General features: G+C 45.8%; 1 protein-coding gene across 1 annotated transcript; it reads right to left on the bottom strand.

Moving 5' to 3' along the window:
* Window positions 1–10242: 10242 nt before the first annotated feature.
* Chst2 (carbohydrate sulfotransferase 2) lies at window positions 10243–15078 on the bottom strand (the record flags this gene model as incomplete). Its single annotated transcript, XM_055629855.1, is given in 1 exon segment — window positions 10243–15078. A coding segment is annotated over 1 exon segment (939 nt). The 3' UTR covers window positions 10243–13933.

Raw genomic sequence — 15078 nt, forward strand, 5'->3', positions numbered from 1 at the left:
TATCTGCATCCTGCACATTGGATGCTCTGGAACACTTCTGTTCTACTGTGCTCAGTCTGATATTGTACAATGTTCCTCATCTGTGAGAAAGCATCCTTAGAAACACACAAACATACACACACACACACTCATACACATGGACCCACACATAAATGCAAAAATATATGTGCACACGCATACACACACATGCACACACACACACACACACACACACACGCTGAGGGGCCTGGGCTTTCAGTGATAATGATCACTGTGGCCAAGCACCAAATTCTCTTGCTCTCCAACATTTTAATATCTTCCATAATGTCTCCTGTTTAGTATGTAATGGCTTGACTCTGCAATTTATTGGAGTTGTAAATTGTGTGGCTCATATATGTATGAGGACACTTAACCCACAGCAAAGAAACAAAGAGAAAGAACCTTGATGGATGCTAAGATGTAATTTAGCACAACTGGAATGTCCTCATCAGAGTGGTAAAGAAACAACCTTTATGCAATGGGACATCACAGAAGCTCTCTGTGGAGTTGTGGGGGGGGGGGCATCATGACATTTCTGACACCCAGAGAACTGACTCACACTCAGGCTAGAGGCTAGAAAATCTCAAGGCTGTAGGTCCAGAGTTATTTCAGGTGCTCTGAAAGGCCCAGAAGAATAGCTGCCATTGACAATGCCAGGACACCTTTACCACAGGGACAGTGCTGAGTCAGTCATGCCCCACTTCTGGGCAGACGGCAGCCTCAAGGCCATGGGAGTGATCCTTTTCTACCTCTTGCTTAGCATCTCACATTCCATGCTACAGAAAAGAAGCGACTCATTGTGTTTGCCCTGAATTCATTAAATTTGTACAAGTCACTTCTGTCAAGTGTGAATGCATGGAAATGTGCATATGTGAGCCTGTCTTTGCATCCAAAATTCATGTGTTCTGTTTGAGTGTAAAATTCTTTAGAGTAGAAATATATTCTCAGTGGATGGGCTGGACAGAATTCAGGGAGAATTTTAAGGAATAAGCTCCACATTGTTGTTTACAGCCAATTTTTGATCTTGGAGAGCCTGACAAATAAAACTTTGATCACCTGAAAACAAGCTTAGAAACCAGCATATTATGGTCTGGGAACACGCCATGGCTATGCAAGTGTGATGACCTCACTTAAAATCCCCGGACCCTACACAAGGCATGTGTCTACTAGGGCACATGGTAGGGACAGGCAATTCCCAGAAGCTTGAGACTAGCTAGCCTGGTCGATCTGCATCCAAACAGGGTATAAGGTGGAAACCGAAGCAAAATGTTGTCTTCTGACCTCCACAATGTGATCACACACGTATTACACAACATGCATGCACACACACAAATAAAAGTAAAGACATTCATTATTTTATATTCTTTACATTCTGCTTGTTTGCCTTCAGCTCTCCTGATAATACATGGACAGGAATTTTGTCTAAGACTCAAATTCTAGCGTTTTAGAAAAAGACTTAGAAGCCAGGCACTGTGGTGCACGCCTGTAATCCCAGCACTCGGTGTAGGGGGAGGCAGGTGGATTTCTGTGAGTTCAAGGCCAGCCTTGTCTACAAAGGAAGTCCAGGACAGCCAAGGTTATACAGAGAAACCCTGTAGGAAGAAAGGAAGAAAAAGAAAGAAAGGAAGAAAGAAAGAAAGAAAGAAAGAAAGAAAGGAAGGAAGGAAGGAAGGAAGGAAGGAAGGAAGGAAGGAAGGAAGGAAGAAAGAAAGAAAGAAAAAGAGAGATGTGGCAAACAGCACAAGATGGAAACCCAGAATGTAGCATTCTCTAGACTGTTGGATTGAATTTGGGCCTTAGCCTTCTCCAGGCTCCCAAAACCAAGAGGAACCTGTTAGGCAGTTGACATATCCGTGAGTAAGCAAAAGCCCTTGCTGCAGCTGACTTCTAGTACACAGAGCCAGGAAGGGATCCAGATATCCAGAGGCTCTGTTGTCTTCCTCATCCCATGGGCAGAGAACAACTTCAGATGTGTCACCTAACAGAGCATCTTTGTATGTGCATTCACAGAGCCCTGTGAGCAGATGCCGTCTGAGGGAGCCTTTACTGAGCTGGCACACACCAGCACAGCCTCTCCAGGCCATGTGCTCACAAAACGAAATAGGCTATGGTCCTCTGGAGAAGTCCTTTGCAAAAGCACACAAATCCCTGAAAATCATATTAAAATACACATTCTGGTGTGGAAGTCTAGTGAGTTCACCATTCCACTCACAGCGAAATAAACAGTTTGGAGACAGGCCAGGTACTAGGCACTGTGCCTTCTGCTAGAGGCACACAGATGACAAGACAAGAGCCCTGTCTTAGAGGAATGTGACCGCTTACCACACGCTAAGTACATTCTACACTGAATTCTTCCCCTCACCTCTTTCTCCATAATAAGCAAGCTTGCTTCTCCCAGAAACCTTAACAAAAGCCTCTACTGGTGAAGGTGTTCAACCCTTAGCCAAGGGATAGGATCTTGGAATAATCAAACCTCATCAACAAACCCTAGAGTTCAGAAGAACTGTGTGGACCAAGACGGCAGAAGCCGTGGGTTCCCTCAAAGAAATCAGCCACCCCACAAAGATTTCACTCGCTACTTCGTGTGCAGAAGGTATGAAGCAGAAAGTGTGATTTAATTGCTCCCAAGGAGATTACAGTCACATCAGAATATAGGCCAGATCAACACACATCAAGTGGTTTGAAGCCAGTTACAAGTGACTGCGCAGCCAGGTGCACAGAGAAAAGAGACCCGGGACATTGCCAGGAATAAACGCATCCACCAGCATGACCTAGCAGATACAGTAATGAGCTGGCGGGTGCCTTGAGACACGGAGCGACTGAACAAATGGTAGGACAGAAGTACATTGTTATCTGCAGAAAAGATGTGGACAGCTGCAGTCCTTTGGCGCCCATCGCAATGACGTCCCCTCTTCTATGGCCTCCTCTAACATGATCCATAACGACAGTGTCCAGTTTGGACACCTAGTTATTTGACATCCCAGCCTTTCTGGAATGGTGGCCCAGCTTTTGGTGGCCATCACCACTCCCACGAATTTCCCCCTTACCATTGACTAATAACGCCTTCACATCTCACAAGCGGAGGATTCAGGGATTCCTGACGCCACCACTTCCACATTCTGTTCTGCCAAAAACATGGATGACAAATCTGTCATCTCGAACTGCTTCCAAACCTGTATCCCTCCTGCTTCCCCACTACGCATCATTCAATCATGTGTCTTCTTTGCCCCTAGCCTAAAGCTGAAGAACATAACCAAAGACTAACTGACCAGCCTTACAATTACTTATAGCCACAAAGGTGTAGGTAGTGATAGTGACAATGATGACATTGTTGGTGGTACCGTTTATTAGTACCAATTGGATCTATGAGGTGCCCTTATTTCTGGTTCTGAGTCAGGAAGTGTGCAATTTTATTTGGCTTACTTTATCTCAGTATTGCTCAAGAAAAGCACTATTGGCATTTGAACAGAACAAGCTTACATTACAAAAGAGTGTTGGGAACAGGGCAAAAAATCTTAGCCCTGCTTTCCTAGCCCAACTAAAACCTAGTAGTACTCTATAATCATAGAGGGGAAATGGCACAGGTTCTTTTTTTATAATCTGCTCCCTCAAGCATATTGACTTCAGACACAGTCCCACAACCCCTTGAAAACTTCTGGCTACTAGAAAGACATCCACCTTGGACATCCAAAGTGAACCTACTCTGCATTCTGCACTTGAACGCACCTTAGCTTCTCCAAATGTTGGTCTTCCCTAAAAGAAGACTCATAGCAACGTGTCCACCTCAGGATCACAAGTCTCAAATGATCAAATAGGATGTCATTGGTGAAACTAACAGATGAGCTCACTAAGATTGGCTTTGACGCTAAAGCTGGCAGCAACAGTTTAAGCAGGTAGGTAGGCGTTTTTCCACATCACTCTTATTCTGGAGACTAGTGGTTTGTGGCTGGTGTGGTGACCTCAAGAAAGCAACAGCCCTGTTCCCTATCTTTTTGAAAACTACCATACTCAAATCTGTGGGGCATCCAGAAACAGGAAGATGGAGAAAGAAAGGAGGAGGAGAAGAGAAAAGAGATGGATAGGAGTAGGGGAAGGAGGAAGGAAAAGAGAAAGAAATACGATATTTGAAAACTGCAGATGTCCCCAGCAGTCTTCCACTTACGCCTCCTTTCTGTCATGTGGTCATTTCTAACTACAAAGAAGACTGGGAAATAATTTTAGATAAGCACATTGGCTTCCTGAACAAAATTAAGGTTCTTCGAGTTAAGAAAGAAAAAGAAACGTATAGTGGGTGGGAAGTTGGCAGAATCCTTAGTAAACAACCAAGTACTATAAAGTGTAAAGTGGAATGATTGTAAAATCTTGAAGAAAAACCTACCATGAAATACAGTACCGTCAGGCACTTTATCACGCAAATTCCATCTGGCATGCCATTTATCTGCTTTACTTGGGACTAAATAAATGAAGGTCTTATGTCCAATAAGCTTGGCAGCCCAATTAACTAATGATGCACACACCTCTGCCCACAATGCAGAACACATCTTATGCAGATCAGACTCCGAAGAAAATAGCCCCTGATTATTCATGGCACGGAGAATAATCACAAAAGTGCATAAATGAGCATGAAGACTTGGTGGGTTTAAGACCACCTCTTATCCATCTGACGTGGGCTTCATTATTACAGCCCTATCTTCCTGTGAGAAATTACTTCCCCTGCACGACACACAGACTGATGGGACTATCAACCAAGGTGCCCTGCTCAGGGGCCAAAACAAACACCAGAGCCAACCTCAACCAGTCCAACTCTGTCTTCCAGGACCTCTGAATGTTGGAAGCAAGGAGGGAAAAAAAGATTAAAAAAATAAAAATAAGAGGAAGAAGATGAAAAAAAAGAAAAAGAAAATAAGGAATGAATGAACAAATAAAGGAAGGAAGGAGGTTAAGAATGGGAAGAAAGGTAAGAGAGATGGAGAAGAAAAAATCAGCCTGGCTCTTCCTCTCTCCTCACTGTCAGGCTCCCCATTTGTCCACGTTTCTCTGTTCTCCTCAACAAACCTGAGTCAATATGATGACCAATGAGTTCGGACAGATGTTCTCAGCACCCCTCAGCTGTAGCCTTCCAGGCAGGCCACATTGCCCCCAAACCCAGAATAATCTGAGAGCATTCCTCTAACACCCAGATCGTCTACAAATTCATTAGGAAATACTGGAACTGCGAAAAGCCTGCTAGAACGCTGAGAATAAAAGCGTCCAGGCCATAGAGAGCTCCTGGCCAAAGCTTCAAGTGATGGAATGCGAGTCTGAGCACATGACTCACACCTCAGCCTCCACATCTGTGAATGACAGCTGTCACCATCTTATCAGCCTTTACAACACGGCAACATGCCTCACTCCGGCTCCATCTCTGCCGCCCACTGAACTCCTCATGCTATATCTTAGTCTCCTGGTCAGGCCCTGTTCCTGGAGCTGGACCAAGACCACCTCACCATTCACTCATCATTCCCCCACTTCTCAGAATGGTTGAGACATTGCCCTGTTCCTCCATATACCCAGGATGAGCCAACACTCCGTGGACAGACTCCAGTTCTGACTTCCAGCTTCCAGACAAGTAATAATATGCCTCTCTGTGTTCTGCCTCGGTGGAAACTGCTCAGCAGGCAGAAGCCATCATGGAGGTTATAAAAGCAGCCACAGTGCGGCTCAGCCAGGGAAACGACTCCCAGAAGGACAGCTGTTCTTCAAGTCCCTGGCCATTCTCTTCTCTTCACAGGTGTCTCAGTCATCTCCCCATTTGGGCTGCAACATTCTATCTTGTCCATATTCTTCCTTTCTTTAGCCAACCCCAAATTTTCCCATCTAGGCTTTCTGTAGTGTTATCTTCTGCTCCCAAAATGGCCTGTTACAGTGTTTGCTAAATAAAAGCCAGTGTGAGAGAAATTTTGACCAGGGCCTCAAATAGCAATTACCGTTTTCTTCTGTTATTTATGAATGCTTCTCCAAAGATACTGGCACCTAGTCAAAATGTAGCAAGTACTCAGGCTGCATCTCTCAGAAAGCATTTGGCTAGAACTGGGGTGGGGGTGGGGAGGCAGAGGGGTTACTCTTTCATTGATAACACTTAAACTGAAAACAGTATGACCTCAGATGTACTAAACAAGAAGAAAACTTGCCCTCACTAGTGACCTCAAAAGGACTCATCTGAACCTGTATTCCCTTCTGTCAAACAAGAACCATCATGGTACCACCCTAGATTCTAACGGACCCTACAACAGGACATCTTGCACAGTGCCTGGCATGCCACCGCTCATCTGAAAGTGAAATGGAAACATTGATAGGATGTTACAAAAAGCACCGCACATTTGGGAAATGGGAAAACATGAATGAAAAACTACATGCAATGAAGTCTTAGCCTCAACAATGGGAACCCCCAGTCCACATCTTTTGGGAGAATACTTGTCTCGCTGGCTAATAGGATTGCTTAAATAACAGGGCTAAAAACCATAAGTGTGATTGTCATCTCAGAGAGAAGACGTGTTTTCATTTCTGTTTTTTTTTTTTCTTTTTAAAAAGTAATAACCTGACACCAGCCTTCATGTAGGTGCGGAACACAAATGTGAGAATATTTTAAATGAAATATTGTCATTCCTCCTAGGAGCCAGTGTAATCCTAGAGAAACTGAGAATTTTCCAGAGCCGTTGGGACATCTCAAAATGAAATTGTAACATTTAGACCTCAATAGTTCTTGAGAATTTTCCAGTTCTTCAAATGCTTGAAAGATGATCATTGGCTTCAACCTCTACAGGTCACAAGCACACAGTAGCAACTGGTTTTACAGTGACAGTCCAGTGGTGAACTTTAAAAGTTGTTATCATTTTGTTTGACTATAATTCACTTATTATTTTTCTCTGGGGGAGCATTCAGACTTGTTTGAGGATGACTATCTGGATCCTCCTTGAGAGTTAACTTGCTGTTCCTTTTCATCCGTATTAACTCTTCTTGGCCCATTAGCGTCTACTAGCCGTGCAGCTGAAGGCTGAGACTTGGTTTTGTAGTAAATAAAAATGAGATGTTTGGCTTTATATTATTATTTTCTCTGTGATTATCATGTAGGTCTTATCTTACCTGCTATCACAAATAATAAGACACAGACACCTGTTAGACTTTGTAATTGCCTTATTTACCTTGGACCGGGCAGATATTTCGCCTATGCTGTCTCAACAACCTCACCATTCACCTCCCAGGCCCCACCCAATGCCATCACCTTAACCATCTTCATCTGGACTACCTTCCATCCATAACCCCAAGATACTTACTTATCTTTTTTTCATTTTGGTGTTCTCTTCATCCACGACATCCTTGAAGTCCTTCTTCCCGGCTCAAGTGGTTCCTTCTCCATGCTAACCCATTGTGTCATCCTCCTGCCTCCTCTCTTCCTGTCCGTCTCTTTCCCATGATTCACTTGAACCCAAAGCCACTCCTATTCCATTCTGCCTTGCCCAGGTTTAGGCCATTTAATCAGCCAATCAGGTAGGTTTACACAACAAGGATAGGTATACTCAGGCAGTAACCGGCCTCAATATACAAGTATCAGACCAACCGCCAACACTTGCTGGAATATGGCTGTACAAAGTCTGAAGCTATTTGACAAAGCATCTGTCCCCAAATCTTTCTGTTCTGATTTCTCGAGCTGCACCTTTTATTTGGCACTCCCTTATAAAACACCTATGTGCACAGTACTCGCTGTCCCTGGGACACACAGACATATAATGCTAAGAGCCAGTCCCTTCCATTCTGATGGATCTGGCCTAGGGGAGGAAAACAGGTCTACCAGTAAGTCCAGTTTGTGACAAAACACACTGGCAGATCTGTGCACAATGTGAGACCAGGGGACGGGAAGACATTTCTATATCTTGGAGCAGTGTTGATATATATATAAAAACTTCAAAAGACCCAGGGCCTTCAATAATAAGCAAGAATTCACAGGTAAAGAAGAGATCTTACTGGTGCATGCCTGAAAACCCAGGAGACTGAGGCAAGAGGAATTAAGAGGAATTCCAGCCCAGCCTTAGTTACATATCTAAGTCTTGTACAACAAAGAAAAAACAGGAGGAGAAAGGAGAAGGAAGCAGGGAGAGTCATAGAGACTAGAGAAAATGGTGCCCAGGGGAAATATGAAACATATATATATGCATAAATGTAAAATATGAATGTCTCAAACCTATAATATAAATAATCTCAATCAACGGTACAGAACATAGTGAAAAGCTATACCAGTTGAGGTATACCTCATACCTTTGCCTTTTAGGTACATGGTAACTTCAGCTCTGCTTTTCCATGCTTGGACCATTCTCTTTATACACACTAAGCAGAGAGAGAGGGAGAGAGAGAGATCCCCATACACCTTCTAAAAGGAAGGAGATATTATTAGCAAAACTTGCCAGCATCCTTGTTCTTCATCTATGTGAGACTTCTGAGCTGCTCTTGTGAAAAATTAACACAGAGCATGACTTGTTCTGTCCATCTTCAAATGGAAAATCCTTAGTGTTGTCAAGTGCCACCAAGGACTGAAAGCGCATTGCCAGTCACCTGCCACAGTCACCAGGGGGATTAGTTATGCGTACACTCAGCCGCTTAGAACTTCATCACCGAAGTGTGCTCACACACCTTTGCTTTCATGGCTGCCACGTGTAGCAGCTCACGCTTCCGCAGTTTCCTTTTGCACGGATCAGCCATCATCTCTCCTGTGGCTAGACACACCATTCTCTGCATCTAGGCGCTTCAGAGGCATACAACCTGTATGACTGCATGGTGCCGCACGCTTAGAAGGATTTCACAGCTGGTTTAAGCCCCTGCAGTTGTCTTCTTGAAAGGCCTCCTATTTTTTTTTTTTTTTTTTTTTTTTTTTAGCAGCAAGGAGAACTGCATTTTATTTTTGCAGTGAGCATTGCAAATTATGCATCTGCCTCTGTCCAGAAAATAGCCCACTTGGAGGTAAATTTCTATGAAGCCCTGTGCAGATGGGGCACGGGAGCCATCACAAAACGGTTCTGAGCCCAGTTGTGTTACAGTGATTGTTTTACCTGCAGCCTGGGAGTTCAAGCAGCCCCAAAATGCTTCTGACATTTTGTTACAAGTAACTGATGTTTACCTATATTACCCTTTCTCCGGACTACATTTTATCATCATCCCATTAGCAACTACAGGGATAGGCCTTTCCCCTCCTTAAAGTTCCTTCAAGTTTATAAACACCTGCACAGCCAAACACTGGTTCAAAACTTCCCCATGAGGTGGTCCCAGTGTGCTAGGTCTAATTTAACACTTTCTTTAGCACAATTTGGTTAAGGGTATGGAGGGTCTTGATAAATGTTACGCCTTATGACCAACTCGTACCAGACCCTGGAACCTGAGCCGGTCAGTGGCTCCTACATGAGCTGAAAAAGCCAGAACTGAACACCCACATGGGAGGGAAGTTATTTTCTTAGCCTTGACAGCTTGAAAGAGGCTCTCCTTAAGGTGAGTGACAAAGGAGGCCTGTAAGCTCTGCATTTATCTCAGGGAATCCCGTCACACCTCAAGTCATTTCTTTGGTTGTAATTGTCATTTCTACCTATCCACTTCAGATCTTGACATGGAACTGTCACCAGTTCTGATATAATGGCCGCTCGCTGACTCTCCAGAGGCCGGAGATCAAACAGGAGCTCATCACTATTAGCTGGTATTAAAGTGCTCTCTTGAGGGCCAGCGATGCAGTTGGTACTTACCTAACATGCACAAAGCTCCAGATTTGACCCCCATTATCACACAAACCAGGTACAACTATAACCCCAGCATTTGGGAGATGGAGACAGGAGGTCAGAAATTGAAGGTTACTTGGGACGTATAATAAGGTTAAGTCAACCTGGGTCTTATGAAAACCTCTTCTCCAAAAAGATTTTTTTTTTTTTTTTTTTTTTTTTGGTGATGTGGGAATGTGGCTTCATGATAGAGTGTTTGCCTTGCCTTGGCCCGAATGGGTTCAATCCCCAGCACCAAAAAAAGAAAGGAAGAAGATCTCTTCGTGAAGACCCCTCAAAGACAGTTCAGGAACTCAAGTAGAGAGCATTGCATGGGCCTGTATGCTGGTGAAGGGCGACAGCAGACGCATCATCCTGATCTACAGTGACTAACGGAAGCCAATCTCATCCCTCTCTCACTCCTCTTGAATTCATGTCTAGAGACTGTGTTTCAAAGACGATCTTTATTTAATCAGTGCCCAGGGAAAATTAACTTAATAGTTTCACACCCAAATTCACATTCATTTCAAGCCAGTAGCATAATCCAGTGAGTGACAGAAACCTTAGACAACATTTGCCTCACTCTGCCTCCACAGTGGGAGGGGCTTTCTGACAGTAGCCATTGCTCTGCCTGGCCACAGTTTACAACATGATTCTCCAGCCTACACCTTTACAGATCTCAGGACAGTTTCTTCGAAAATGGACTTCAGAGACCACCCCTAGGCACCCAGGCAATCCCTGCCCTTCTGTGTGTTCGTGTTATCTAGAAAAATTAATACTGAAAGTTTAATTCCTTCTTTTGAATTTTTTGTCTCTCCACATTAATAAGCTCTACAGTCCTTCCTAATTCCTTGGTGGGAATTAAAGATCTGTGTCACCTTGGAAACGCTGCAGACGCCCCATTGATTGTTCCTCACATCTACCCAGAGCCTGTGGACCACAGCCTCACCCAGAAGCCTGACACTTTCTCTGTCCAGACTAACAGTCTTTCTCTCTTTCCCTCTAAATATCTTCAGTAGTCGATAGTTATGCATTTCATTCACTTATTAACAAATATTTACCAAGCACTCACTGTGGGTAGATGGTGAAGGGCAACAATTTGCCCTTCAGTGAATGCAGCTGTTGGCCCAGACAGTCCTGAAACTCAAGCACCCAGCCTGAGCCTCTGTCTTGATCCAAATTCCTATTTGTTGACTAAATGCCCTGCCTGGACTTTACTCTCTAAATGGAGCTTTCTAATTAACAACTACATTCCAAAGTCTATGGGCTAAGCCAGGCGTGCTACCAGTCAGGCAGAACTTACAAACAGAATCTCTCTGACAGATAAGCTGCTCAGAGGAGTATTTCCTCCTGCTGATGGACATCCTGCTAGGTTGGGAAATGTGAAAGGCTCCCCTCTCATACACAGTGCTTCAGAAACGGTCACAGCCCTGTTGCAGTTTGTCGTGAAACAGGTCTGCTTGCACCAGGGGCTGACAAGAGCTTGTTAACGCCAAAAATACTTCCCTCCCTTCTCCCGAGCTCTGGCAGCTAAATGTCACTGATATGACTATGTTAGCCTCTCGTGGGAACAACACCCATCTCACTTTCCTAGAATGCAGCTAGGTACAAATCTCTAGGAGCAGCAATTCACCTTTTCAAATTGCAGAGCCCTGGAGTAGCAGAGTAGGGAGAAAGCAGCTGCTACAAAACAAGAAAAATAGACAGAAACTCTGTGCAAATAGAGGAGAGGAGAGCTATTGGCATTAGCTGAGACTTTCCTCTTAGCAGAGGCCATGAATGCCGTGCAAGCTTCAAGGCTCTGTACAACATCTAATAAGTTTTAAATACAAGATCCAAATACATAATTCTATTCTAGTGCAATCCAAGTGTGTGAATACACCAGGGAAGAATGGAGTCAACTGCTTAAAAATCTTTTGCTCGACAAGACATGAATTTCACTGTGGCTGATAAAAGTAGATTCTAATGCCATATAAAATTTGTTTTTAAATGGTTATTTTTATCCAGAGTCATTGTTTTTTAATGACACTACCTTAATTTGCTGCTAAACCTTTTTCATCTATAGGCACCCAACATTAATATTTATTTTGTTCATTTAATTTTAAAGTATTCTTAAATGAGAGCTCTTACAAAGATTCCCCTGCTGCTGAAGGCACTACCATAAAAACATCCTGGAAATCTTGATTAGTGGTATCCTAGCAGTCTACCTCAAGAAGAACACGTGGGAAACAATCTCAGTACATTAAGAAATAACCATTCAGATACACCTTTTTTAAAATGTGCTTCTTTATCTTGGATTTCACATTGTAATGATAATTAAACTCAAGAATCGCCTCATGTTAAAACATTTCCTATGTACATATTTTTTTTTTAAAGAAAGTCCTCAGCATTTAACCCACACTTGTTGGCTTTCCAGAATCTCATAATAAATTACATTAAAATAAAGCTGCAGGGATACGGGACTTGTACCGTATTTAATATAATATACAATATACAACCATACTGTTTGTTTGTCCTATTTGAACTTCATAATTTCGTATCGTAACACAACACCATACAGCATACTTGAGCACAATATGAGTTCAGGACATAGGAGTATCATAACCACTGCTGGGAAATTCAATAGCTTTCTCACCGGAAAATGCCAGATCTCAAAATCCTACACACTGATGCACTTCTGTTTCCTCTTCCTCAGAACCATTTTAGTATCTAAAGGTTCTTAGCTAACACCCTACACTGTTTGCAACATGTACCTTGTTTTGCAAATTTGCTTTTAGGAAATAAAGAGAATACCATATTCCCAGGACGACCCAAGTCCCAAGCAAACCATTTCAAATTCCTGTCCTTTAGTATTATTTGGATGGGACATGAGGAAAAAAAGGAAACCTGTGAGTGCCCCTCCAGTCCTCAGCTAAAACTTCTTTGCTCTCATATGCCTCTGGTCATTGTGTCAAAGACACACAAGAACACCCCAGACACACATTTCTGTTACTCCACTAACTAGAGAAGCTGCCGCTGCCGCTACCACCACCAAGACTGTTCACTCCATTTCGAGACTTGTATTCTAGTCATCAGAACTTTTTTTGAAAAAGAAAATTCTATGCTTTCAATCTTTCCTCCTCCTCCCCCACCCCCCCCCCCAAACAACTTCAGAACAAAAACACCAGTCTCTGCTTCCAGGTAGCCTGTCTCCACTCAGCGCAGTAGTAATCAAAGCCGAATGCCTTCAACTCTCCAGGGCTCATTTCTTCCTTTCTGTGCTCAGCGCGGAACAGGGCGGTAGTGTGTGCTCTTTCTTCTCTGCCCTGTTTGGTTTTGCCCGTAGAAGATTTGTTCCATTGCTGGGCACCTGGCAGGCAATGATTTACATGTGAGAAAACAACTCTCAGTTATCATGAAGGCAGAGGTTTCTCCCAGCTTAGCTGTGCCCCAGGTAGCTAGCTGGAAATGTACGGAGAGGAGGGGAGCAGAAAGCACTGGCAAATCCAGAGTAATGGAGGCAAATATTAAAAAAAAAAAAGAATATTATTTATTATCTCCTTTATTAATACTCACACGTAACCTTTGCTCTTTACAGGAAAGTCTACTTTTGAAGACTGCCTCCTTGGTTTACCAGCCCAGTGGGGGGGGGGGGGGGCTTTCTGCTCTGAGGACCACTTCCCCTTCCTCCACCCACCCCACATCCAAATTACTCTTTTAACACTTTCACAGATACCACGGAAATTCTGTAAACAAGATTTGGGTTACTGGAACTTGATTTAGCGACATTCCACTTCGGGGATGGAGGTGGGGGCGGGGGAAGGGATGAGAAGGGAAGAGGGAGAAGAGGTGAGGGCCCAAGGCAATCTGTCAGAACTTTCACGTCTTGCCTTTTCCGAGGTGTGTGCGCGCACGCGCGAGCGAGCGCGCGAGCGAGCGCGCGCCCGTGAGTTGAGGCTGTTCCTTGAAAGTCACTGACTCAAAACGTTGACAGCAAAAGTGCCTGTGTGGTTATTTATAATATATATCTATCACAGAATATGTGGGCTTCCTCAGCTTGGATCTGGGCCGTGTTTGTTTGGACACAACGCCATCCTCTTTGCGGGTGCCTCGGCGGGGAGTCCGGTCCCTCCGGTGGGGAGTGGGGGGCGGGGGACCCCCTCTCAGAGCCGGGGCTTCCGGAGCAGGGTCTTGCTGAGGTCTTTGACCTCCTCCGGGCTGTTGACCCGCTCGTAGCCCAGCACCGCCATGGGCTGGTAGCAAAACTCCTCCACCTGTTTGATCTGCTGGAAGGTGAGCGCGCTCCGCCAGGCGTTGGCGGCCTGGGTGGCGTTGCGGGCTGACACCACGAAAGGCTTGGAGGAGGAGCCCGAGCCGCTGGTCATGTTCAGGGCGAACTGCTCCATCTCGGGGCTCACCAGCAGCCCCACAAAGCCGTAGACCCTCCGCAGGGTCTTCACCGGGTCCCCCACCAGGTCCTCGTACCTCACCACCAGGTAGTGGCCCTGGAGCCAGTCAGGGGGCTGCAGGGCCGTCTGCAGGGTCTTGGCCATGCTGTTGCAGATGACCTCCATAGCACCCAGGGCGTGGTAGTCCGCCGGGCCGCCCAGGCCCTCCTTCTTGGCCCCCAGCTTGTGGCCGGCGGCCTCCAGGAAGGGCATGCGGTGGGCCCTGGGGTCCCGGCTGCGCACCACCTGCAGGCTTTCCCGGATGAGGCCGTGGCGAGAGCGGATGCGGGAGCTGGCCACGGCCCGGGGGTCGCGCACCAGGTGGATGACCTTGAGGTCCAGGGCCGGGTCCCTCAGCAGAGGCGCCAACACGGCCACGTCGAAGACGCGCACGCCCTTGATGACCAGCGTGCGGTACTTGCGACACTCCTCCTCGAAGCGGGCCAGGCGCTGGGGCGGGCACTTTTTGCACACCCGGTCGTCCACCAGGCCGACGACCTCCTTGCGGTAGGCGGGGCAGAGGGGAGACGAGCACACCACCTTGTTGGTGGCGGCGCCGAAGATGCCCAGGGTGGTGAGGTTGCGCCCCCCGCTGCCGGCGGGGCTGTAGAGCTGGAAAACCGACAGGTCGCAGCGGTAGAGCGCGCTCAGCATGTCCCGCGCCGCCCCCTGCAGGGAGACCGCGTCCCCGGGGTAGAGCTTCTGCCACACGTGCCACACGGGCTCGTAGAGGAAGAACACCTCGGGGTTCTGGTTGAAGAGCTCGCCGAAGAAGGACGAGCCCGAGCGCCACGTGGTGAACACGTACACCAGCTGCCGCTTGGCCCCGCCGCCCCCGGGGCCCCGGGTGCCGTTGCCGG

This window comes from Psammomys obesus, unplaced genomic scaffold (genome assembly GCF_907164565.1).
Source record: "Psammomys obesus unplaced genomic scaffold, mPsaObe1.curated_primary_1811, whole genome shotgun sequence".
NCBI lineage: Eukaryota > Metazoa > Chordata > Mammalia > Rodentia > Muridae > Psammomys > Psammomys obesus.